This window comes from Dendrobates tinctorius, unplaced genomic scaffold, assembly GCF_039654945.1.
Source record: "Dendrobates tinctorius isolate UK_male_01 unplaced genomic scaffold, ASM3965494v1 ptg000020l, whole genome shotgun sequence".
NCBI classification, from domain to species: domain Eukaryota; kingdom Metazoa; phylum Chordata; class Amphibia; order Anura; family Dendrobatidae; genus Dendrobates; species Dendrobates tinctorius.
In genome coordinates, this window is record NW_027361688.1 from 36,299,466 (window position 1) to 36,323,554 (window position 24,089).

Here is a 24,089-nt window from a genome sequence, read left to right on the forward strand (position 1 = left end):
TATAAAGGATGACATGTAAACGTCTTCTGTTGCCCCCTCATTATAATCTGTCTGCTTGTACATACTGTATGTTAATCTTTACTGTTTTGCTAATTTTGTGACTATTATATTGCAGGTGAGGCAGAGCAGGGTCATCATTATTATTTCACAAAAGCGGGACTAACTCCTAGCCGCGGTCTACGGACCAAACATTGGGCATGGGCAGGGCCTTGGGGGCAGTTCCCAAGTGCGCTCAACCATGTGAAATAGCTTACGCTCAGGAACATTGAGGGATAGCGCTATCGGATAGCTCTACCCGTTCATTTCCTTTAGGAATAGAGCTATGGGATAGCTCTACCCGTTCACTTTCTTCATGGATAGCGCTATCGGATAGCTCTACCCGAACAGTATTAACGACAGAGCTTTTTCATACATAAGGTAGGAGTGGCAGGAGAGGTACACCAGGTATTCATGTTTACCGTTAGTCTGCATATAGGCCAGTCTGGTGCGTGGTTACACCCTATTGCGAGGTCAGTCTGATGCGTGGTTACACCCTATTGCTAGGTTCGCAATTACAGCGCACGCCCGAAGGGCACGCAATCACTCATCATTATTATTGGGACACTTTTTAAAACTATTGCCCAGACTTCTATTGGAACTTTTACATTACCCACCTTGAATGAAGTTAATAAAGTCAGTAAAAAAATATGTAGCAGTGTATCTGAGCTTCTATGGATCTTTACAATACATCAGAATATATACAATAATGTGAGGCGGGAATATTTTATGTAGTAGTTAAACACATGGCAGCTTATATTTGTGTTTTCTGACAAACTTACCGCCAGGGCTGTGGAGTCGTGGAGTCGGTGCTCATTTTGGAGGAGTCGGAGTTTGAGTCGGTATAAAATGGACCGACTCCTAAAATCTAATATATAAAGCTCAAGTGTGTGTATGTATGTCCGGGATTGGCATCCGCACCGTTGCAGCTACAGCCACAAAATTTAGCACAGTCACACGTCTGGACCCCAAGAGTGTCCTAGGCTATGTTGTGAGGCGAAATTTTAACCCCGCACATTCCAATTCACCAATTTTGCCCCTATCTACATAATGGGGAAAAAGTGTGTGTGTCAAGCCCCGCCCCTCATTATGATGTCATAATGGTTGACTATGGGATGGAGGATGTGTGATGGGTATATGGGCACGGGACTATGGGATGGCAGATATGCATGATGGGTATATGGGCACGGGACTATGGAATGGAGGATATGTATGATGGGTATATGGGCAAGGGACTATGAGATGAAGGATGTCTGATGGCTATATGGGCACTCGACTATGGGATGGCAAATATGTATGATGGGTATATGGGCATGGGACTATGGGATGAAGGATGTGTGATGGGTATATGGGCATGGGACTATGGGATGGAGGATGTGTGATGGGTATATGGGCACTGGACTATGGGATGGAGGATATGTATGATGGGTATATGGGCACTGGACTATGGGATGGAGGATGTGTGATGGGTATATGAGCACTCGACTATGGGATGGAGGATGTGTGATGGGTATATGAGCACTCGACTATGGGATGGAGGATATGTATGATGGGTATATGGGTACGGGCCTATGGGATCGTGGATATGTATGTGTGTATGTATGTCCGGGATTGGCATCCGCACCGTTGCAGCTACAGCCACAAAATTTAGCACAGTCACACGTCTGGACCCCAAGAGTGTCCTAGGCTATGTTGTGAGGCGAAATTTTAACCCCGCACATTCCAATTCACCAAACAATTTTGCCCCTATCTACATAATGGGGAAAAAGTGTGTGTGTCAAGCCCCGCCCCTCATTATGATGTCATAATGGTTGACTATGGGATGGAGGATGTGTGATGGGTATATGGGCACGGGACTATGGGATGGCAGATATGCATGATGGGTATATGGGCACGGGACTATGGGATGGAGGATATGTATGATGGGTATATGGGCAAGGGACTATGAGATGAAGGATGTCTGATGGCTATATGGGCACTCGACTATGGGATGGCAAATATGTATGATGGGTATATGGGCATGGGACTATGGGATGGAGGATGTGTGATGGGTATATGGGCATGGGACTATGGGATGGAGGATGTGTGATGGGTATATGGGCACTGGACTATGGGATGGAGGATATGTATGATGGGTATATGGGCACTGGACTATGGGATGGAGGATGTGTGATGGGTATATGAGCACTCGACTATGGGATGGAGGATGTGTGATGGGTATATGAGCACTCGACTATGGGATGGAGGATATGTATGATGGGTATATGGGTACGGGCCTATGGGATCGTGGATATGTATGATGGGTATATGGGCACGGGACTATGGGATGGAAGATAAATATAATTTGCTATAACTAACCACAGTTAGTTACTATGCCCGGGCAGCGCCGGGCTCTTCAGCTAGTATATAATAAATTGGGTACAGTAGTTCAATGCAGAATGTGCTGAATATTTTTTCATAGGAATTTGGGAAAGTTATGAAATGTCCTATAAATGACTGTTCTAAGGCTACATTCACACACAGCGTTTTTGCTGCGTTTTTTGAAGATACGTTTTTCAGCTGCAAAAGCAGATCAGCTTTTTAAAAAACTGCATCACCTGAAAGGTTTTTGAGCTCATAGATGTTTTCAATAGCAAAAGCAGATTAGAAATCTGCTCTATCTACTGTATGTATATATCCATTTATCCATATCTGTCTATCCATATCATATCTGTACCAAAAAGAATGAAAGCCGGATAGCACATAGACTAACACTTTTTTTTTTTTAGCACCAGTCAGGTACACCTCATAGCTGCCCAAAAGGACGGCCAGGACAGGCATTGCTTGTCTTTAGTAACACATCAACATCAATTGATAATTGGAATAAATAGACTGCATTCATCACCACATCTTCTTAAGGTGCAGGCTTTATTTTCAAGTGTAAGGGTGTGAAGTATGAGGTTCTGCAGCAGCTGAGGTGTGCAGTATGAAATTCTGCGGAACAGTATGAGGTTCTGCCCCCCCCAGGTTTGACCCTGGCTACGCCCATAGTGTGAATATAGCCTGAGGATCTAGGCTTTATCTTAGTCGAGATAAGTCATAGTGTGTGTGTGTGTGTGTGTGTATATATATATATATATATATATATATATATATATATACACATACACATGCAGTATATATATATATTATGTATATATATATATATATATATATATATATATATATATATATATATATATATATATATATACACACACACATATACATACACACACAGTACAGACCAAAAGTTTGGACACACCTTCTCAATCAAAGCGTTTTCTTTATTTTCATGACTATGAAAATTGTAGATTCACTCTGAAGGCATCAAAACTATGAATTACCACATGTGGGATTATATAATTAACAAAAAAGTGTGAGACAACTGAAAATACTGTATGTCATATTCTAGGTTCTTCAAAGTAGCCACCTTTTGCTTTGATTTCTGCTTTGCACACTCTTGATGAGCTTCAAGAGGTAGTCACCGGAAATGGTTTTCACTTCACAGGTGTGCCCTGTCAGGTTTAATAAGTGGGATTTCTTGCCTTATAAATGAGGTTGGGACCATCAGTTGTGTTGTGCAGAAGTCTGGTGGATACACAGCTTATAGTCCTACTGAATAGACTGTTAGAATTTGTATTATGGCAAGAAAAAAGCAGCTGAGTAAAGAAAAACGAGTGGCCATCATTACTTTAAGAAATGAAGGTCAATAAGTCCGAAAAATTGGGAAAACTTTGAAAGTGTCTCCAAGTGCATTGGCAAAAACCATCAAGCGCTACAAAGAAACTGGCTCACATGAGGACCGCCCCAGGAAAGGAAAACCAAGAGTCACCTCTGCTGCGGAGGATAAGTTCATCCTAGTCACCAGCCTCAGAAATCGCAGGTTAAGAGCAGCTCAGATTAGAGACCAGGTCAATGCCACACAGAGTTCTAGCAGCAGACACATCTCTACAACAACTGTTAAGAGACTTTGTGCAGCAGGCCTTCATGGTAAAATAGCTGCTAGGAAACCACTGCTAAGGACAGGCAACAAGCAGAAGAGACTTGTTTGGGCTAAAGAACACAAGGAATGGACATGAGACCAGTGGAAATCTGTGCTTTGGTCTGATGAGTCCAAATTTGAGATCTTTGGTTCCAACCACTATGTCTTTGTGCGACGCAGAAAAGGTGAACGGATGGACTCTACATGCCTGGTTCCCACCGTGAAGCATGGAGGAGGAGGTGTGATGGTGTGGTGGTGCTTTGCTGGTGATATTGTTGGGGATTTATTCAAAATTGAAGGCATAATGAACCAGCATGGTTACCACAGCATCTTGCAGCAGCATGCTATTCCATCCAGTTTGTGTTTAGTTGGACCATCATTTATTTTTCAACAGGACAATGACCTCAAACACACCTCCAGGCTGTGTAAGGGTTATTTGACCAAGAAGGAGAGTGATGGGGTGCTACGCCAGGTGACCTGGCCTCCACAGTCACCAGACCTGAAAACAATCGAGAGGGTTTGGGGTGAGCTGGACCGCAGAGTGAAGGCAAAAGGGCCAACAAGTGCTAAGCATCTCTGGGAACTCCTTCAAGACTGTTGGAAGACCATTTCCAGTGACTACCTCTTGAAGCTCATCAAGAGAATGCCAAGAGTGTGCAAAGCAGTAATCAAAGCAAAAGGTGGCTACTTTGAAGAACCTAGACTAGAAGACATATTTTCAGTTGTTTCACACTTTTTTGTTAATTATATAATTCCACATGTGTTAATTCATAGTTTTGATGCCTTTAGAGGTATGTGCTGGAACCAAGAGCCCCCACAGGAGGGAAGTGGCTCAAAGACCAGGAGCTTTCTGCGCTCAACTGGTTGTGGCTGAGGGTCCTCCCTTAGAGAGGTGTCAGCTGTGGACCACTTGACAAGGTGAAAGTGAGGATGAACCCACGAATTCCGACTCCAAGGTAATCTTCGTGGCTAAATGCCTTCTCTCATTTCTGTCATCATAGGGGCAGGAGAAACACTAAGGGGTGAGGGGTCTTTTAACCTCTCATGTGTTTCCTGTCCCTATAAAGAAAAGAAGGATGACCTCCATTGTGTTGTGAGGAGGGACACCCTGGAAGCAAGAGATAAAAAAGCAATTTGGGATTTCCACAGAAATTATGCAAAATATTCCAATGAGAAGCAAATAGCATCTGAAACAGAATTTTGGGAATTAATTTAAACAGGTCAGCATTTTCATGAGCCACTGAAGTTGCTGTTGTGACGGATGCCATAAATTAGCCTTAAAGCAATTAACACATTGCTCATAAAAAACATTAGATTATATGAAATATCCACTAATACTGAATGACTATAACCAAAATAAATAAACAGATGGGAATTTTTCAGAAATAAATAAAATTTATTTTAACAGACCTAACAAAAAAACTAAATATAAATAAAAATGTGCAAAAAGAGAGAACATAACAGAATAACTACAATATGAATTACAATTTCAATACAACTTGCACCTCAATAATAAATTACATTAAGGCAGATGTTAATGAGGACCTGTCACCAAAAAGTGGCCAGTTTTTGCTCTTATTCTAATCCCACTCTTCACTTGAGTATTGTTTTTTTTTGTTGTTTTTTAGATGCACTATATAACCCAAGAGATATGGGCCTCTTTATTCACTGGTACATTTTTTATAGTCTTCAGAAGAGGTTGCTGATAGGGTAATAATGCAAAGCCGGCCAAAGTCACGCCCCAGAGGATCCTGTGAGCCACGCCATGTTGTAAAGATCATAAAGTTAGCACTAAATAAAAAGGTTCATATTTCTGGGGTCGTATGGCAAATAAAGAAAAAAACAGTATCCTAAGGGGAGCAGCGAGAAAAAAAACAGGAGCCAAAACTGTCCACTTTCGTCCTAGTGATAGATATTCTTTAAAGCAGATAACTTTATAAAACGTATGAGTGAAGAAGGTGCCAGAGCTTAAAATGGACCAAAAGTAAAAAAAAACCTATCTTTTTTCTCAGACATTTTTGCTGAATTTTTCGTTAGCTATCATTTCAAAATTACAATATATAGTTTGTAGTATTTGTTTCAATGCATCTAAAATAAAAGGATTAAATATCTAACATTTTGAGCCCAATTCATTAAGACTGTCCGTGGACACGCCAATCTTAGTGATGGCCATGACGAAGTAAGACGTGCCTCCGCCGGGAATGTGACACAGTCAGAGATTGGAGTACACTTCTGGTGTAAGTTACACCACTATCTTTTTAAGAACTTGATAGACGGGTTTCACCATGCTTCGTCCCACTCATTTTCTGCTCACTTTTGACGGATCTGGCAGCAGATAGTGTGAAAACGCTGAAAATCCCCTAAATTTTATGCAAATTTTCAAAGGATTTTACACCTGAATTCTGCAAGGAACACTTTGATGAATCGGGGCCCAAGTGTATTCAGGCTCGATGGCAGTTTATGTGTCTCCACGGAAAGAGACCAACCCTTCCATTAGTGCCATACGTCTACGTCTTTCCAACAAGTCATAGATAAGCTCTTAATAAGACAGTATTACTGTAGGATGTGAATGATTACCCCCTTTGTGTATGTAAGCCGCAACTGACAAGAAATAAAAGACGGCATGACTGCCAAAAGCCGACTACACACGGGTTGTAGTCTGTTACCATGGAGATACATAAATCTGCATAAGAGCTGGAGCTGTTTAGATTTTTCTTTAGTTTTTATTATAGGTGCATTTGAACAAAATACGCAAATATAATCTTTAACCAATTAAATGACATTCATTATCAAACAAGAGTTAAAAGTGTTTCTCTTAGGCTTAAAGGGGTTGTCCGGGCTTTTCACATAATCTCAGTACATATCTGGGCTGCAGAATTATGACAATAAGTAATTTACTTTCTGTCACTAGTTTGCACGGTTTTCTAGATATTCTGAACAGAACGTCCAAGGGGGGGTGTTATGGCATTGAAATGAGAACTAGTCTTAACCTCCTACTCTACTCCAAACATGCCCTCTATAACAACAACCCCACCCTCCATAGCTACAGGCCCTCATCACACAGTAAGAAATTCTTCCCCTCCAGCAGCCTCACTGCAGAGAGCTGCTCCTCCCCCAGACACACACTGAACAGTTATCTATGGAAAGTGAAAATAGTGAGGAGTGAAAATCGTCCTGTATTCTGGGCCACTCCATGATTACAATACATAACTCATTATCAGTAATTCCTTCCCTCACTGTCCCAGGCTGCTGGCAGCAGTGAGAACAGACTGTGTGATGGCCAGTGATGGGGGTCTGCAGCTTCTAATCTGCACAGGGGATGGCAGTCACTGATGTAATCTGTTGTGTGACAAAGCCTCTGCTGTGTAAATGAGACAGCTCTGTGTCACTGATGTCTTCACACAGCAGCAGATTTGGTGCAGTGTATGTGTGAGCAGTGTGTCTCTAATGACACAAATACTGATGGGAGCAGCCAGTCCAATCAGCAGCTGTAACAGTGTGAAGTGTTGGGGGGTGTATGTATGTATGTATTGTGCTGCTTTCACAAATACAGGATCACTGCTGTGTTTTTTCCAATGCTGGAATGATGATAAAGATGAGTGCTGGTGCAGTTTACTGCCAGCCAATGAGTGGGCAGTGGGTGGTGCTGGTCACTGGAGCTTGCTGGGAGTTTGGTGGAGCTTCGCACATACACTGCACCAAATCTGCTGCTGTGTGAAGACATCAGTGACACAGAGCTGCCTCATTCACACAGCAGAGGCTTTGTCACACATCAGATTACATCAGTGACTGCCATCCCCTGTGCACATTAGAAGCTGCAGACCCCCATCACTGGCCATCACACAGTCTGTTCTCACTGCTGCCAGCAGCCTGGGACAGTGAGGGAAGGAATTACTGATGAGTTATGTATTGTAATCATGGAGTGGCCCAGAATACAGGACGATTTTCACTCCTTCTCACTAGTTTCACTTTCCATAGATGACTGTTCAGTTTGTGTCTGGGGGAGGAGCAGCTCTCTGCACTGAGGCTGCTGGAGGGGAAGAATTGTTTACTGTGTGATGAGGGCTGCTTCATGTGGACGGGAGGGCCTGTAGCTATGGAGGGTGGGGTTGTTGCTATAGAGGGCATGCTTGGAGTAGAGTAAGAGGTTACGACTAGTTCTCATTTCAATGCCATAACACACCCCCCCTTGGACGTTCTGTTCAGAATATCTAGAAAACCGTGCTAACTAGTGACAGAAAGTAAATTACTTATTGTCATAATTCTGCAGCCCAGATATGTACTGAGATTATGTGAAAAGCCCGGACAACCCCTTTAAGCAACCTTCCATAAGTAGCAATACTGACCTAGAGCTATAGTGATCACGTAATTGAGGCACGTACATGTCATGAAGTCCTTCCCCTACAACAGAGTTTGAGAGTGGACGTAAAAGAAGACAACTGAATAAGACAAGTAGTGTTAAAGTGCGGTGATTCTCATGTGATAGTTTCAGGTTATCTTTGGACAACCCCTTTAATATTATTACTCTCTTAAAGTAAGTCTTTATTTTATCCTGTACTTGTTCCCATGAGGTGTAAACCCCCACTGCATTTCTTGAAAGCAATCCAGAGCAAAAGTCTCTGCCGCAAAACTAAAATGAGTTTCATATCCAGGACTAGTGATGAACGAGTGTGCTGGGATAAGGTGTTATCCCACCATGCTTGAGTGCTAACCAAGTGCCTTCGGTGTGCTCGAAAAATATGTTTGAGTCCCTGCTCCTGCCTGTCCTGTGGCTGTTCAACAGCCGCAACTCATACAGAGGATACCTAAAAAACAAGCAAACCCTGAAGGTGTTGCGGCTGTCAAACAGCCACGAGACAGGCAGGAGCGGGGACTCGAACATATTTTTTGAGCACATACATGCTCACAAGCACGTTCACTCATCACTACCCAGGACTATACAATATATTTATTCACCAAGACAGAGCAACCTCAATGAACCCCAGGTCTTCTACCAAGAACCTTCCGTCCTCCATGTAGGAAGGGTGTAGTGACATAATAAAGCAGGACTTAAATTAACCAACAAGACTGAGACCAAGCAAGGTCATAAATATGCAAAACTGCATATTTATGTAATAAATGCATCTATTTAAATTTGCAAAATATTTTAATTATTTAGGGTTAAAAGTATTGTGTACTTTAAAAAAGCAAACAAACAGTGCCATGCTTGACTATAGGTCATGCCTGGTATTGCAGTTCACCCTCTATCCAATTGAAGCTGCAATATCGTTTACAACCCAGAGGTATCTGTTTTAGGAAAAGCTGTGTGACAGCAAACATGTCCGCCAATGCAACTCCTTTATGATACATGCACACATTTAGGATTGCCCATAGCAAATCTGTATTTTACAAGAGGATCCTCGGCCGAAAGCTGAGGCTGACACTTCTGGCATTGGGTTTGCAACTTTTTCATGGTAAGCATAATGGACATGATTATTAGTCACTTTTTGTCGGAATCCAAATCCATATGAAATTCTGAATGTGTGAACTAGGGGTTGTTCTCAAGTTTTCCATCAGATGTCCCCCACAGACCATAAGGTTGGCATATGATACTTATGGGATGATACCTTTAATCTTAGCCTCGCTGTTTGTCATCCATTGTTGTCAAAAGGAAGAATAAAAGGGAATTTTTAGGCATAGAATGGATGAGGACGAGACATTTATAGCGGATGTTTGCAGTCACTTTATGTGTACACTGCGCACTGTGAGGATTCTCCGATGCTGGGAGCGGGAGGTCATGTGCATACTTCCGGCCACATTCCGACTAGATGGTATTCAGCATGTCGCATATTTGAGGTCAAGCACGCACGGCCGGAGAATCTTCAAGGTGCGCAGTGTGCACAATGCGAGGATTCACAAGTCTGCAGTCATGTAAGAATGACTGCAGACTTGCATCTTAAGTCCGGACAGCCCCTTTAAAGTTTTCATTTCTCCTTACAGGAAAATTTAACCTCCTAATTTTCTTTTTTAATTCCTGGACATGAGCTGCTTTCAAGCAAGTGTATATTTCATCCGTCAGCCATCTTCTTCTTTTCTGTTCACATGAGCGCAGCAAAAAATAGGCGAATCGTTTAAAAACGCAGCACGCACAATTCTCATCCACTTGGCAAATGGAAAATGCTTAAACTACAGATGCATCAATATTTCATCAGTACGGCATCCATACTTGCATCGGATGCAGGGCTGTGGAGTCGGAGTCGTGGAGTCGGTATAAAATGGACTGACTCCTAAAATATATAATAAATTGGGTACAGTAATTCAATGCAGAATGTGCTGAATATTTTTTCATAGGAATTTGGGAAAGTTATGAAATGTCCTATAAATGGCTGTTCTATTCCTGATCTAAGGCTACATTCACACACAGCGTTTTTGCTGCGTTTTTTGTGGATACGTTTTTCAGCTGCAAAAGCAGATCAGCTTTTTAAAAAAAACGCATCACCTAAAAGGTTTTTGAGCTCATAGATAATGTTTTCAATATCAAAAGCAGATTAGAAATCTGCTCTATCTATCCATTTATCCATATCTGTCTCGATATCTTATCTGTACCAAAAAGAATGAAAGCTGGGTAGCACACAGACTGACACTTCCTGCCAGGCAAAGGAGGAGGAAAGAGCGTCTCAAACATCATTAACAAGATATTTTGTAAGTGACAAAGTTACTGTAACAATGACAGCAGATATGTCTAACAGACGGCTCATACAGCTTGTTGTGAAGGACGGTGTACCATTAACATTATTTGCACGACCAGCTTTTACAGCTCTTAATGGAGAAATGGCCCCCAAACTTGGTGTTTCTCTGGAAAGAGAAAGTATTAGAAAATTAGTGATTGAAGAAGCCCTTAACCAAAAGGAAGATCTTAAAAAGACTCTCAAAAGACGCTTCATGTTTCTTAAAATGGATGCCTGCACACGTCACAGAGTGAACTATTTTGCCATCAATGTTCGATATGTTTGTGACAACAAAAATTGTTACCAACGCGCTGGCCTTAAAAGATACTAAAGCTCATCACAGCAGCCAGTTTCTCCAGGCTTTAGTGGAAAAAGTTCTGCAAGATTACGAACTCAAAAAAGAACAGGTTCTTGCTATTGTAACGGACAATGCTTCAAACATAAGTACAATTACACTGATGAATGAGAGTAATGAACAACAGCTAGAGGAACATTTAGGATTCAGTATGTTTGCGATGGAAGGCCACAGTGCTGTTCATGTAACTGAGGAACAAACAGATATTACTACAGAAGGGACAGCAAAATTATACTGTAGAAATAGATGATCTTGTTGAAGCTGCTTCAAAACACTTTCCTGTTCATCACATGCGCTGTGTTGTGCACACGCTGCAGCTGGCAATAAGAGATAGTCTGCAAGAGGGACATGCTGGAAATCTGACTGGAAAAGTGAGGAGATTGGTTATTGCCGCCAGAACCCCTAAAATTGACTCCATCTTGAAGAGACGTGCTGGAAAAGGGCAACTGTTGATCAACTAAAACCGTTTCTTATAGATATGGCGAACCCTCAGGGAACCCTAAATGAAGGTCAATGGACACAGGTGGCTGAATTGAAGGAATTGCTTAATCACCCATTTACTGTGACTAAAAAATTACAAGCTGAGGATTTAACTCCTGTCATTTTCATGAGGGAGCGGAAGAACTTGCTATTTTGCTGTTTAATCGCAGATGGCATTTCTGCTTCAATGAAAAGGAGAGAGACACAGCTTTTGGAAAATAAAATTTTTCTGGCAGCTGTTTATGTGGACCCAAGTCATCGTATATTGCTTGATGATCAACAGCTTACTAAAGGAAAAGAAGCTCTGACTGAGGTAGCAGTTAGGAAGAGTGGCCTACAGGAGGACTGCCAGGCGCAAGAGGACTCGGGTCCTGACAGTGCTACTGCTGCCATATCTTCATCCTCATCAGATGAGGAGTTTGACTTTGACAAGTATTTGTATGACATGGAGCAGGCAAAGTGTTGCCGCAAGGAAAAAGATTTCACTCTGTCTCCTATAGCAAGCAGATTGACCATATTTCAGCAAAATGTTTCACTTGTTCTCAAAGAAATAGAAAAATTCAACTGTTCATCAAAACTGACTGTGCATGAGGCAATTCCTTTATACCCGGAAATTGTTAGAGATGTTGCCCATGTTGCTACGGCTTTGCCTCCAACCCAAGTTACTGTAGAGAGGTTGTTCTCTAGCCTTAAAATTATTAGGTCAGAAGTGAGGTCATCTATGAAGGAGGATCTGATGGAGGCAATTTTATTTCTTAGAACAAATTCATAGACTGCACAAATGTTATTTAGTATGTTTTTGATGAAAACTGTTTTTTGCCACTTATAGTTTATTACATAGTGTTATATATATATATACAAAAACGAAAAAAGTGGTTTGGTACCGTGTTAGCCAGTAGAAAAAAATATATAAAGTGCTCTCAGTGAGAGAAACAAAATAGGAATCTTGTGGGTATGATACCTTTTAATGGCTAACAAATAATAGTGAATGTTGTTACAAAGCAAGCTTTCGGGACTGCTTATGTCCCTTCATCAGGCTGATATCCTGATGAAGGGACATAAGCAGTCCCGAAAGCTTGCTTTGTAACAACATTCACTATTATTTGTTAGCCATTAAAAGGTATCATACCCACAAGATTCCTATTTTGTTTCTCTCACTGAGAGCACATTATATATATATATATATATATATATACACACATATACACACACACACACTATATATATATATATATATATATATATATATATATATATATATATATATATATATGTAATCGATATTACATGGTGTATTACATGTTTACAATTTATTACAGTTTGTGTTCTAAAGTTGTATTCCAATAAATAGATATGTTCTATCTAAATATCTTGATTATTGTATCATAAAAATGATTTAATGACTGATGTTCACATTGTACTAGAATAATTTTTTCACTTAAATATAAGCAATATATGTGGGAGTCGGAGTAGGAGTCGGAGTCAGGGAAATTGAGGAGTCGGAGTCGCAGGTTTGGCTTACTGACTCCACAGCCCTGATCGGATGCCATTATTTTCTGATTTGCTTTTGTTGCTCTATTGACAAAACAAGGAATGCAGATGACGGATGCAATATTGGTGGAGTACTCATGATTCTGTTTCACCATTTATCCCTATCACAGATTACCATTACAGACATTTTTCAATAAACGCATGAGAAATAAGTCAATGTTTGTGGTCCAAGACCAATAAAAGGCAAGAGTGTCCTTGTTGCTATAAAACGCAATGGTATGAGTAGATATTAATTAATATAGATATTTTTTTATATTCTTAGGTTGGGAAAACTTTGATGTATTAAAAACTGTGTTGAGCTCTTCAGTGCAAGGCAAAATATCATATTGACAAAGGATTTATGAGCTTAAAAAACCATTGCTGATGGACCCTAGAGATGAATCTTCCAGCCCATCCCCTGGGCATCAAACCGACCTGTCATTTCACCAGATATGGGCTTAGCATAGGGATTTGGTTCATTTCCCGACATTTAAGGAATTTTTCCGATCATTCCTTGTCCCTAGAACTGACGCTCTCCAGGAACCCGATTGTCTCCATAGTTTGTAGGGAAACGTATGGAACCTGTACTGCTCAATACTATTATTTTTGGGCTCTATCACACAGAACTTGGCTGTTCTGACAACACGTCTCCCTCCAAGACACTGTCTTCTAGTTCGGTCCTGATTTGAGCCACGCCAAGTCGGTATAGAGCGTCTCTGATCACCACCTCTCCGGGCTGACAGCTCTGGACAATGTCGTGAATCTGCCGGTTGACAATCTCTCGGCTGGTCAGAAAGTCAATCAGCCTGTTGTAGAGGTAATAGTGGGTGACGTTGTCAAAGTCAATGGGGTGGTGGCGGATGACGCTGGTTTTGCTGTCTCCGATGGCGGTGATGATTGCGCTGTAGGGCTCCATCTCCCGGCACAATGATAGCGAATGGTGGCGAGCGGTTGGGTCACTGGCTCCGTTCTGTTCTGCCACGGCGTGAACGACTCGTCGAGTCTCAGACTTGGTAACAGGATGGAGAATTGAAGGATCGTTGCCCATCATGTCCACGCTGTAATGTATGTCTAAGAGTTCCGGGCAGGACACGAACTAAGACACGGGGACAATATGGGAGCTGGATAAGGCCATTCACCAAGAGTCATCGGTCTTGGGTAACCCGACCGAAATAGGGTGCTATTTCTTTTTAAAGTTATATATTTTCCAATATACTTCATGTGTCAATTCCTTATAGTTTTCAAGATCTCTGTTTGCGGTATTTCACTAGAAGCGGATCATCGTGAGTCGGACAGATGTGCAAGCTAAAACTATTTTTTTTTATACTTATATAGTGCCACATCAACTGATATAAAAGAGTAACTAAACTTTCATTTTTCTTTTTTAGAATTTTGCCAAGCAAGGAATGAAACTTTGTACATAACGTTATTAGGGGATTTGTCTTCATTCCCATAAAAAAAATTGCATGTAATTGTCTTCCAAACCCCTGCTTTTCCCCTGTGTGTTTACTGACCTTCAGCTTCATAGATATCAGAATATACTCATGTGGAGTACAGCTGATTGCAGTCAAGATTCAGCTCAACCCCTGTGTCTCACTATCTGGGGATAAGCTGCTGCTGGTGGTCTGATAAGCAGAACACTCAGAGGAGGAGACAAGTGCTGAAGGGACTCTTTCACTGCAATCATCAGTACTCCAAATGAGTACGGTCTGGCATCAATGCAGCTGATGGCAGGGAAAGAGATTAGGGATAGAATAGGGAGAAGCCGGGGTTTGGAGGCCGCTTACATTATTATTTTTCTTTTTCTTAGAGGAACAAAGACAAATCCTCTAATAAAATGATTTGCAAAGCTTTAGAAGTTTCCATATTTGACAAAATTATTAAACAAATAAGGAGATTTTTGTGTACTCACCGTAAAATCTCTTTCTCTTAGCCTCTAATTGGGGGACACAGAACCATGGGTGTTATGCTGCTGTCCACTAGGAGGCGACACTATGCATAATCTGAAAAAGATTAACTTTGGCTCGTCCTCTGCAGTATACACCCCTGGACGGCGTCAGCCTTCTCCAGTTTTGTGCAAAAGCATTAGGAGGAACGTAACCAAATAACATAACCATGCCTGTAAGAAGGCTACTATGTACGAGCTCAAAGAACAATATGAGAACTCAACCGTAAACAATGGCCCATAAGGGCAACAAGTTGGGAGCTGTGTCTCCAATTAGAGGCTAAGAGAAAGAGATTTTACGGTGAGTACACAAAAATCTCCTTTACTCTGTCGCCTCATTGGGGGACACAGAACCATGGGACGTCCCAAAGCAGTCCCTGGGTGGGAAGCAATGGACGAATAATGTGCTAGCAGGTCCCTAAATTTGGGGCACTGCCGCCTGCAGAACCAGTCTACCCAGGCACGCATCCGCTGAGGACTGGGTATGAACACTGTAGTGTTTCGTAAATGTGTGTAGGCTAGTCCAAGTGGCCGCCTTACACACTTTTTGTGCCGAAGCCTGATGCCGAATGGCCCGGGAGGCCCCTACTGCCCGTGTAGAGTGTGCCGTGATACCGGCTGGAAGAGGGGAACTGTTAAGTCGGTAGGCCTCATGTATGGTGGACTTGATCCACCTGGCAAGGGTAGCCTTGGAAGCCGGCAGTCCCTTGCGACTACCTTCTGGAAGAATGAAGAGGGAATCAGACTTCCGGAAAGGTGCAGTCCTGGACACGTAAATCTGCAATGCTCTGACGAGGTCAAGCGTATGCAGAGCCTTCTCCACTCTATGAACCGGAACCGGGCAAAGGGATGGCAGTGAAATCTCCTCATTGAGGTGAAAGTTGGACACAACCTTCGGAAGGAAGGATGGTACCGTGCGGAGAACCACCTTGTCCTGGTGAAAGGGTAGGAAAGGCCGTCTGCAGGAAAGTGCTGACAATTCCGACACTCTGCGTAACGAGGTGATGGCCACTAGAAAAACCAATTTCTGAGACAGAATCGAGAGTGGAACTCCTCTAAGAGGTTCGAAGGGTGGAGCTTGCAATGCTGTCAGGACCAGATTGAGGTCCCACGTATCCAGCGGACGTTTGTAGGGAGGAACCAATCGGGAAACTCCCTGAATGAAAGTCCTTACTTGCGGTTTAATAGCAATGCGCTTTTGAAAAAGGACTGAAAGCGCCGACACCTGACTCTTAAGCGAGCCTAAGGATAGCTTGGCGTCTAGGCCCGATTGAAGAAAACCTAGTACCTTCGGGAGGGAATAAGGGAGTGGGACTTGTCCATGAGATTTGCACCAAGAAAAGCTCTCCAGGTACGATAATAGATCATGGCAGAGGCAGGCTTCCTTGCCCTGATCATAGTTGCAACGACTGCCGGTGAAAAACCTGCCTGGGTTAGAATCCAGGTTTCAAGGGCCATGCTGACAAATTGAGAGCCCCTGAATTCTGATGGAAGAACGGACCTTGAGACAGAAGGTCGTGACGGTCGGGTAGACGCCAGGGGACGTCTGCTGTAAGTTGAACGATGTCGGCGTATCATGTACGTCTGGGCCAGTCTGGCGCGATGAGGATGATTGGAACTCCCTCTTGCTTGATCTTCCTCACGACCCTGGAGATTAGGGGGAGGGGTGGAAAAATGTACAGGAGTCGGAACTGGGACCAGCACTGGACCAGGGCATCCGCTCCGAGCGACCGCGGGTCGTGTGTCCTGGCCATGAAATTGGGGACCTTGGTATTGAGATGGGATGCCATTAGGTCCACCTCCGGGGGTTCCCCAGCGTTGACAGATCTGGTAAAAAAATCTCGGGATGGAGAGACCACTCCCCCGAGTCCATTCCTTGCCTGCTGAGGAAGTCGGCTTCCCAGTTTTCTACACCCGGAATGTGGACCGCAGAAAGTACCGACCTTGTGTCTTCCGCCCAGCAGAGGATATGCGCCACTTCTCTCATCGCCTGGGCGCTGCGGGTCCCGCCTTGGTGGTTCACGTATGCCACAGCCGTAGCATTGTCCGACTGTATCCGTATGTGCGAGGCTGCAAGCGATGAAAGGCTCTCAGTGCCAAGAGGATGGCCCTGATTTCCAGAATATTGATGGGCAATGTCACTTCCCTCAGTGACCACTTGCCTTGTGCCCTGTGATGTAGGTGCACCGCCCCCCAGCCTGTCAGGCTTGCGTCGGTAGTCAGGATCTTCCATTGTCCTGAGAGAAAGGGCTTCCCTCGTGTAAGCGAGGTTGGTTTGAGCCACCAATGCAGGGACCTCCTGGTTGACGACGTCAACCTGAACTCCCTGTCGAGGGAGAAGGGATTCCTGTCCCAAGATCTGAGTATGGCTAGTTGAAGGACCCTGAGGTGAAACTGGGCAAATGGCACTGCCTCTATTGCTGCTGCCATCCGGCCGAGGACTCTCATGGCAAACCGGAGAGATCGTGGAGGACTGCGAAGGAGTGTACGAACTCCCAGACGGATGGCCAGTGTCTTGTCCTTGGGAAGGAGCACCAAGCCCCTGGAGGTGTCGAATAACATTTCCAGGAATGTTAGAGTCTGACTTGGGATAGTCGACGATTTCTGTAGGTTGACTAGCCATCCCAGGCGACTCAGTGTGTCTATTGTGATTGAGACACTGACCTCGCAGTCTTTGAAAGTGGGAGACTTGATGAGGAGGTCATCCAAGTACGGGATGACTAGAATGCCTCTTGAGTGCAGAACGTCCATGGTGGCCGCCATGACTTTGGTGAACGTTCTTGGAGCCGTGGCGAGTCCGAACGGAAGGGCGACAAACTGGTAGTGGTTTTGGTTGACCGCGAACCTGAGAAACCTTTGGTGGGCGGGAGCAATTGGTATGTGCAGATACGCATCCTGTATGTCTATGGAGGCAAGGTATTCTCCCTGCTCCATGGATGCAATGATGGACCGGAGGGACTCCATGCGGAAATGACGGAACCGTATGTAATTGTTGAGCTGTTTTAGGTCCAGTATGGGTCGGACGCTGCCTCCTTTCTTGGGGACTACGAACAGATTTGAGTAGAACTCTCGGAATCTCTCGTTCGCAGGAACCGGCACCACAACTCCTGCTTGAAGGAGAGAGGAGACCGCTTGGTGGAAAGCACGAGCCTTGTCTGGTGGTGTTGGAGGAATAGAAAGGAAGAACCGGTTCGGTGGAGCGGAAGTGAACTCTATCTTGTATCCGGAAGACACTATTTCCCTGACCCACCTGTCTTCTGTAATAGGCAGCCAGACTTGCTGGAAGAGTAAAAGTCAGCCGCCTACTGGTGGGGTGTCTTCCGGAGTTCGTGAGTCATGATGAAGCGAAGTTCTGAGGTTTTCCTCCCTTGGGTTTCGCTTGGCCTGCTTTCGACTGCCAAGACCTGTCCGGTCGCTGCTGCGTCCGTGGGTTGTCCCTGCGTGGAGAGCGGTTAGGGTTTTGCTCTGGGCGCGAGACGGACCAGCCCGAGGAATTCCGAAAAGGATCGGAATCGCGTCTGGTTTCTTCATTTAAACGTGCGTTTCGGTTTTAGTTGAGGGAGAGAGGTACTCTTACCCCCAGTGGCATTGGCTATCATTGTATCCAACTTTTCGCCGAAAAGTCTTCCAGTAAGATATGAAAGTCGCGTGAGGGACTTCTTTGAGGCCGCATCCGCTTTCCATTCTCGCAGCCAGAGGATGCGTCGGATCGTGATGGCGTTTGATGCTATTCCCGCTACACCTCTTGCGGAATCCAGGGCTGCATGAAGCATGTAGTCTGCTACCACTGCTATCTGGACCGCTTGGTCCGAGAGCTCGGGATTTGAAGCTTGAAGACCCTCCTGTAGTTTTTTGGCCCAAGCCAGGATGGCCTTGGCCGCCCAAACTGAAGCAAACGCAGGGCCCAGAGAGGCGCCTGCCGCTTCGAAAATAGAACGAGCCATGCGTTCTACATGCCGGTCTGCTGCGTCCCTGAGGGTTGAGCTATCTGGCAGAGAGAGTAAGGTCTGCGCTGCTAGCCTAGAAACCGGGGGGTCCACTTCAGGTGGATCTGTCCATTGTTTGGTGTCTGTCTGTGGGAAGGGGTACTTCGCTTCCAAATATTTGCGATTAGCAAATTTTTTCTCAGGCTGCGCAAACTGTTTGGTAAGTATTTTCTCAAACTCATGGTGATTAGGGAAGACCTTAGGTGGTTTCTGAACACTTTCGAAGCAAATCCTATGTTCTGGGACTTCCGGGGCCGACTCTGGAATTTTTAGCACCCGATGAATGGCAGAGATTATGTCCTCAACTAGCGCTGTATTGCTAGGGGGAGAAGGTACCACGGACCTCTCCGTTTCGTTATCTGAGTCGGAGTCACAGATGCCCTCCGAATCCTGTGCCTCGCTAAGGTCATCCCTGGAGGGCGACCTGGGGCGGGGGTCTTCTGTGGTGGGGGATCTCTGTGGTAAATTGCACTGTCTGTCTGTGACAGGGGACTGCCTAGGAGACCTGGAATGACGCTGTCTCTCCCTGGGGGGGACGACCTTGTGCTATAGGACGACTCAGGTGATCGAGACCTGTGGATCCGCTTACGTCTGTGAGAGTCGGAAGCAGCATGTTCCTGAGACAAGCTGTCCGTTTGCTGTGTAACGTCCATAGCCGGGGCCCGACTCCGCAGAGCTTGCAGCAATATGGCAGTTAGGTTGTCTATGGACTGTGTCATAGACTGTGACATCTGAGTTGCCCATTCCGGCGTGGCCTCTGACACTGAAGCGTCAGTAGGGACTCCCTGGGGTTCTGACCCAGAGTTATGGATGCAGTCCCGGCAGTGCGGATACGTGCTGCCACTAGGGAGCGTGGCTTTGCAGGCTGTGCAGAATGCATAGAAACATTCCTGCCTGGTTCTCTTCCTTGAGCACGGCATAGTGCACAGAGGCTGGCTATCAGGGATCGTACAGGGGTGGCAACGCAGAGGGAAACCACAGAGAGCCTTCTAGGAAGTATGGATTCACAGCTGAGTAATGAGAACCCAGCTGTGAGCTTACCCCACCGGTGTGCCCCTAGGTCCAGCCCCAAAAGATCCCAGTTCGGTGCCCCCCGGAGACCGCTGTGATGCTCCTCTCCTGGATCTCATCCAAAAAAAAAAAAATGGCCACCGGGACTCTGAGGAGAGGGAGGAGGGGGCGGAGAGCTGAAAAGGGCACGCTGGGCTGTGTAAAAACGCGCCCTTTCTGCCTCAATCCGCCCCTTCTATGACACTCCAGCGTGTCATTTTGGTCATCCGGGGGGCGGGCCGGGGGGCGGGGAAAAGGCGGCGGCTTCGGCTAGGCGGAAGCCGCGGTCTAAATTAGAGGCCTGATGCCCAGGAGGGCTCCAGAGCGGCGCGGTAGTCCGGGGGGGGGGGGGCGGATTTGTACCAAACCCCCCCAGAATGGTCGACTGGATAGCAGTGGGGGTAGCAGGGGAAGCGGTTCTTGTATGGGGGGCCCCTGGAGCGCTATGGAGCCGCTACTGCTGCAGAGACAGGGACGCAGAAAAGCCCTGTCTCTGCTGTGCCATGCCAGTCCGCACCCTCCCCCGGCCCCAACAGGATCCCTCAGCTGGTCTGGGGTCCCTGGAAGCTGCGGAATGATGCCTATTCTCCGACTCTACCTGAGGCGTCTGAACCTAATGCCCCCTGCGGGGGATTAGGGAGGGTGCGTCTGTCACCGTCAGGGGGTCTTTATCCTCACCTCAACCCAGACCCCAAAGGGGTTGGGGAAGGAGGGGGGGACTCAACTTCGGACCAGTACCCGCAGGACTGGGGAAGGAGCGACATGGGGAATAGCCATCTCAACTTCAACCGGGCACCCCTAAAAAGAGGGCCAAGGAAGGAGCCATGTCAGGAGTCTCGCTGGAGACCCACTTTTCTTCATCTGTTCCTGACGAAAAAAAAAAAAGGAGAACGGAAAAAAAGGTGTGCCTCCTTGCGACATTAAGCAAAAACTGGAGAAGGCTGACGCCGTCCAGGGGTGTATACTGCAGAGGAGGAGCCAAAGTTAATCTTTTTCAGATTATGCATAGTGTCGCCTCCTGGTGGACAGCAGCATAACACCCATGGTTCTGTGTCCCCCAATGAGGCGACAGAGTAAAAAAGTTTAGCGAGTTTTTGCAGAATAATCTAGAATTCTAGAGGTTTCTGTGTATGACTTGTGTATACTTGTTTTAGTTGATGGGCCATGACTGGGCTGTCTGACATCTTGGTTCCTTCAAAAAAGTTGTCAGAGTGCTTATTGAAGGTTTACATTCAACTACAAGAAGCAGAGATCTTAAAAAAGTGAAAAAGTTCAGGAATTGTTATGGAAAGTTGAAAAACTTTCTTGTTTTTCTAAAATGTGTACTTTATAGGAAACTTGTCAAGTAAAATAAAGCTATTAACCTGCAGATATGGGGATAATCTGCAGGTCACTAGAGTTCTGACACTGTGTGGCGCTGGCTCTGAGAGCCCCGCTGCAGGGAGGAAATTAGCTTTATTCTCCTTAGTGTTTGGTTTATAGTCATGGTTTCAGCCACCGCTCAGTGTATAGAGAGTGTCGGCTGTAATCGCACCTCCGGAACTGACTGACAGCAGGCTCTAATGCCGAGAGTGCTGTCAGTCAATGCCGGGGGAGCGCTTACAGCCGCCGTTCTCTATACAGAGAGCGGTGACTGAAACTTCATCACCCTCATGGCTAAACCCGAACACTGCCTGGGGAAATAAAGTTAATTTCCTCCTGGCAGTGGGGCTCTCGGTGTCAGAACCCAATATACCTGCAGATTAACAATAGTATTATTTTACATGACAAAGTTCTCTTTAATAATAAACGTATCCATTTACCTTTGTTGCCTCTGACGGGTCTGAGAAACATCCCTGATTCTTCCCCCACATCTGTCGAGTCAGATCTAGATGGCAGAGATCGGCACAGAGAGCCACCTGGGTTGCCATATCTACTACATAGACTGGAGGCCAGTGCCGTGATGAGGCCAAGAGATCCACGTGATCCCGGGGGCTTTCACCGCGCACAATGTATTTGGATCCACAGACCACCTTAAAAAAAAAAAAAAGCGGGCCATTATAGTCATATACTTATGTGGCGGTCACTGTCACCATCATGTTCTTACACAGCAGACTAGAAAAGGGAGGAATTGCGCCTTAGGCTCTTCCCACAAAAACAATTGCAGAGGAAACAGCAAGATTCTAATCAGCCACCAGCGAATCCTATCAAGAGATCCCCTACCACACACAATATTAGGGTGGAGGGTTCCATATAGGACCCTCATTGATTAGCGAGTCTGAACAGGCAACTTTTGTTCTAGAAGCCATAGATTAGCCAGCCCACTAATTTTGATAAAATGTCGTAAAGCTTCCTTTTCTTTGTGTTGGCTAAAATGTGTACTTTATAGAGACCTGTCATGTAAGATAACGCTAATAACCTGCACATAACGGGTTAATCTGCAGGTAAATAGCATTCTGACAGTTTGGTGCCGGCACTTGGAGCCCCATGCTGGGAGGAAATTAGATCTATTCCCCTCGGGGAACCGGGTACTTGGTGTTGGGTTCCCCACAATTCTGGAAGTCTCTGCACCAAAAGAAAGAGATTAAAGAGGGGCCTCCATTATAAAGTTTATATATTGGCAAGCAAAGAAATTTGGCTTGGGACCTCTCCTTAGCATATCGTGTGGATGACTAACATATTAGTTATCCAGACCCATCTCATGTAAACCGGCAGCGCAGCTGTCCATTGGTTTTCTCTGAAGGTAGAAACGCCATATTAGTATCTGGGAAGGCCTGAAGGGAGTCAGGTGGTGAAGGTCCCGGCCACTTGTTTCTTTTTCCCTCCTTATAGCTTGTATATGGAATGACCTGATATTATCTTACTTGATGTGGGCAGACTTTATAGAGTTTCCCTCCAGTGAGATGAGCAGGAGGTTGTTGGATCTGCGTGCCGTTCTGCACAAACTCAGAAAGGGCCAAGATGGAGTAACACATACTATCCTACAGAACAGGAAAAAAAAGAGAATTGTCAGTATGCCATACATATATTTACAGTCATGACAGTAGAGTGCCCTCAAACGTCTTCATTTTCAGAGTCTATTTTTAAGGGGTAATCAGCCTAAGTGGTTATAGTTATTGCATATCACAAGGATGTGCTGTGCCGTAACTTAAAGAGGTTGTCCGGTGAGGATAGGTGATAACTTACAGATCAGGGGGTCCAAATGCTGGGACCCCCAATGACTGGCACTTTAATCCCCATTAGAATGGAGTGCCCCATAAAGAATGTGTAGAGTGGTGGTTGTGGATTAAAATGGTGCTGGTTCCACTGGGTGATTTCCAACCGATCAATAAGGGACCATCTTGCCTGTCGATAGGTGGTCACTTCTCTTCACCGGACAACCCCTTTAAAGAATTTTGGAAGTCAAAACACTAAGACAGCACTAAAACCAAGAGGCCATGAGCCCTGATCCCAGCTAGACACTGTTGCACCATAGAAAGAGGAATATAAATTGGCTTTTTACACATTTAATCGCAACTTCTTCCTACAACCAGAATACAATGGAGTAAGGGTTACTGTGTCCCACCATCGTGCGCCAACAACTAGAGCATCAATCTAATCTTGGCAAAATTTATTCGATATTACTTGCATCTATTTGTGAAAATATCAGAAATTTGGTGAAAATGTCGCAATTTTCAAACTTTTATTTTTTATGCCCTTAAACCAGAGTTATGTTACATAAAATAGATAATAAATAACATTTCCCAAGTCTACTTTACAACATTTTTTAAACATACCGTATATATATATTTTTTAGGAAGTTAGAAGGGTTAAAAGTTGATCAGAAATTTCTCATTTTTCCAACAAAATCATTTTTTTAAGAACCACCTCACGTTTGAAGAAACTTTGAAGGGTCTATATGACAGAAAATACCCAAAAGTGACACCATAAAAACTGCACCCCTTGAGGTGCTCAAAACCACATTCAAGAAATGTATTAACCCCTTCAGGTGCTTCACAAGAATGAAAGCACTGTGGAA

The 24,089-nt window shown here is 44.7% G+C and overlaps 1 protein-coding gene across 7 annotated transcripts in view; it reads right to left on the reverse strand.

Moving 5' to 3' along the window:
* Positions 1-24,089, reverse strand: part of HMGXB3 (HMG-box containing 3) — a 100,687-nt gene that overhangs the window by 5,566 nt on the left and 71,032 nt on the right. For 5 of the 7 annotated variants that reach the window (XM_073567999.1, XM_073567997.1, XM_073568000.1 and 2 more), the window contains 3 exons: positions 22,936-23,052; positions 21,895-22,104; positions 13,191-14,207 (listed from right to left, as the gene is read on the reverse strand). In XM_073567999.1, the coding sequence (XP_073424100.1) occupies positions 13,728-14,207; positions 21,895-22,104; positions 22,936-23,052 (807 nt within the window). In that variant the 3' untranslated portion in view covers positions 13,191-13,727. Of the gene's footprint in view, positions 1-13,190; positions 14,208-21,894; positions 22,105-22,935; positions 23,053-24,089 lie in introns of those variants that run through there. The other 2 variants (XM_073568002.1, XM_073568001.1) reach the window with 2 other exon arrangements.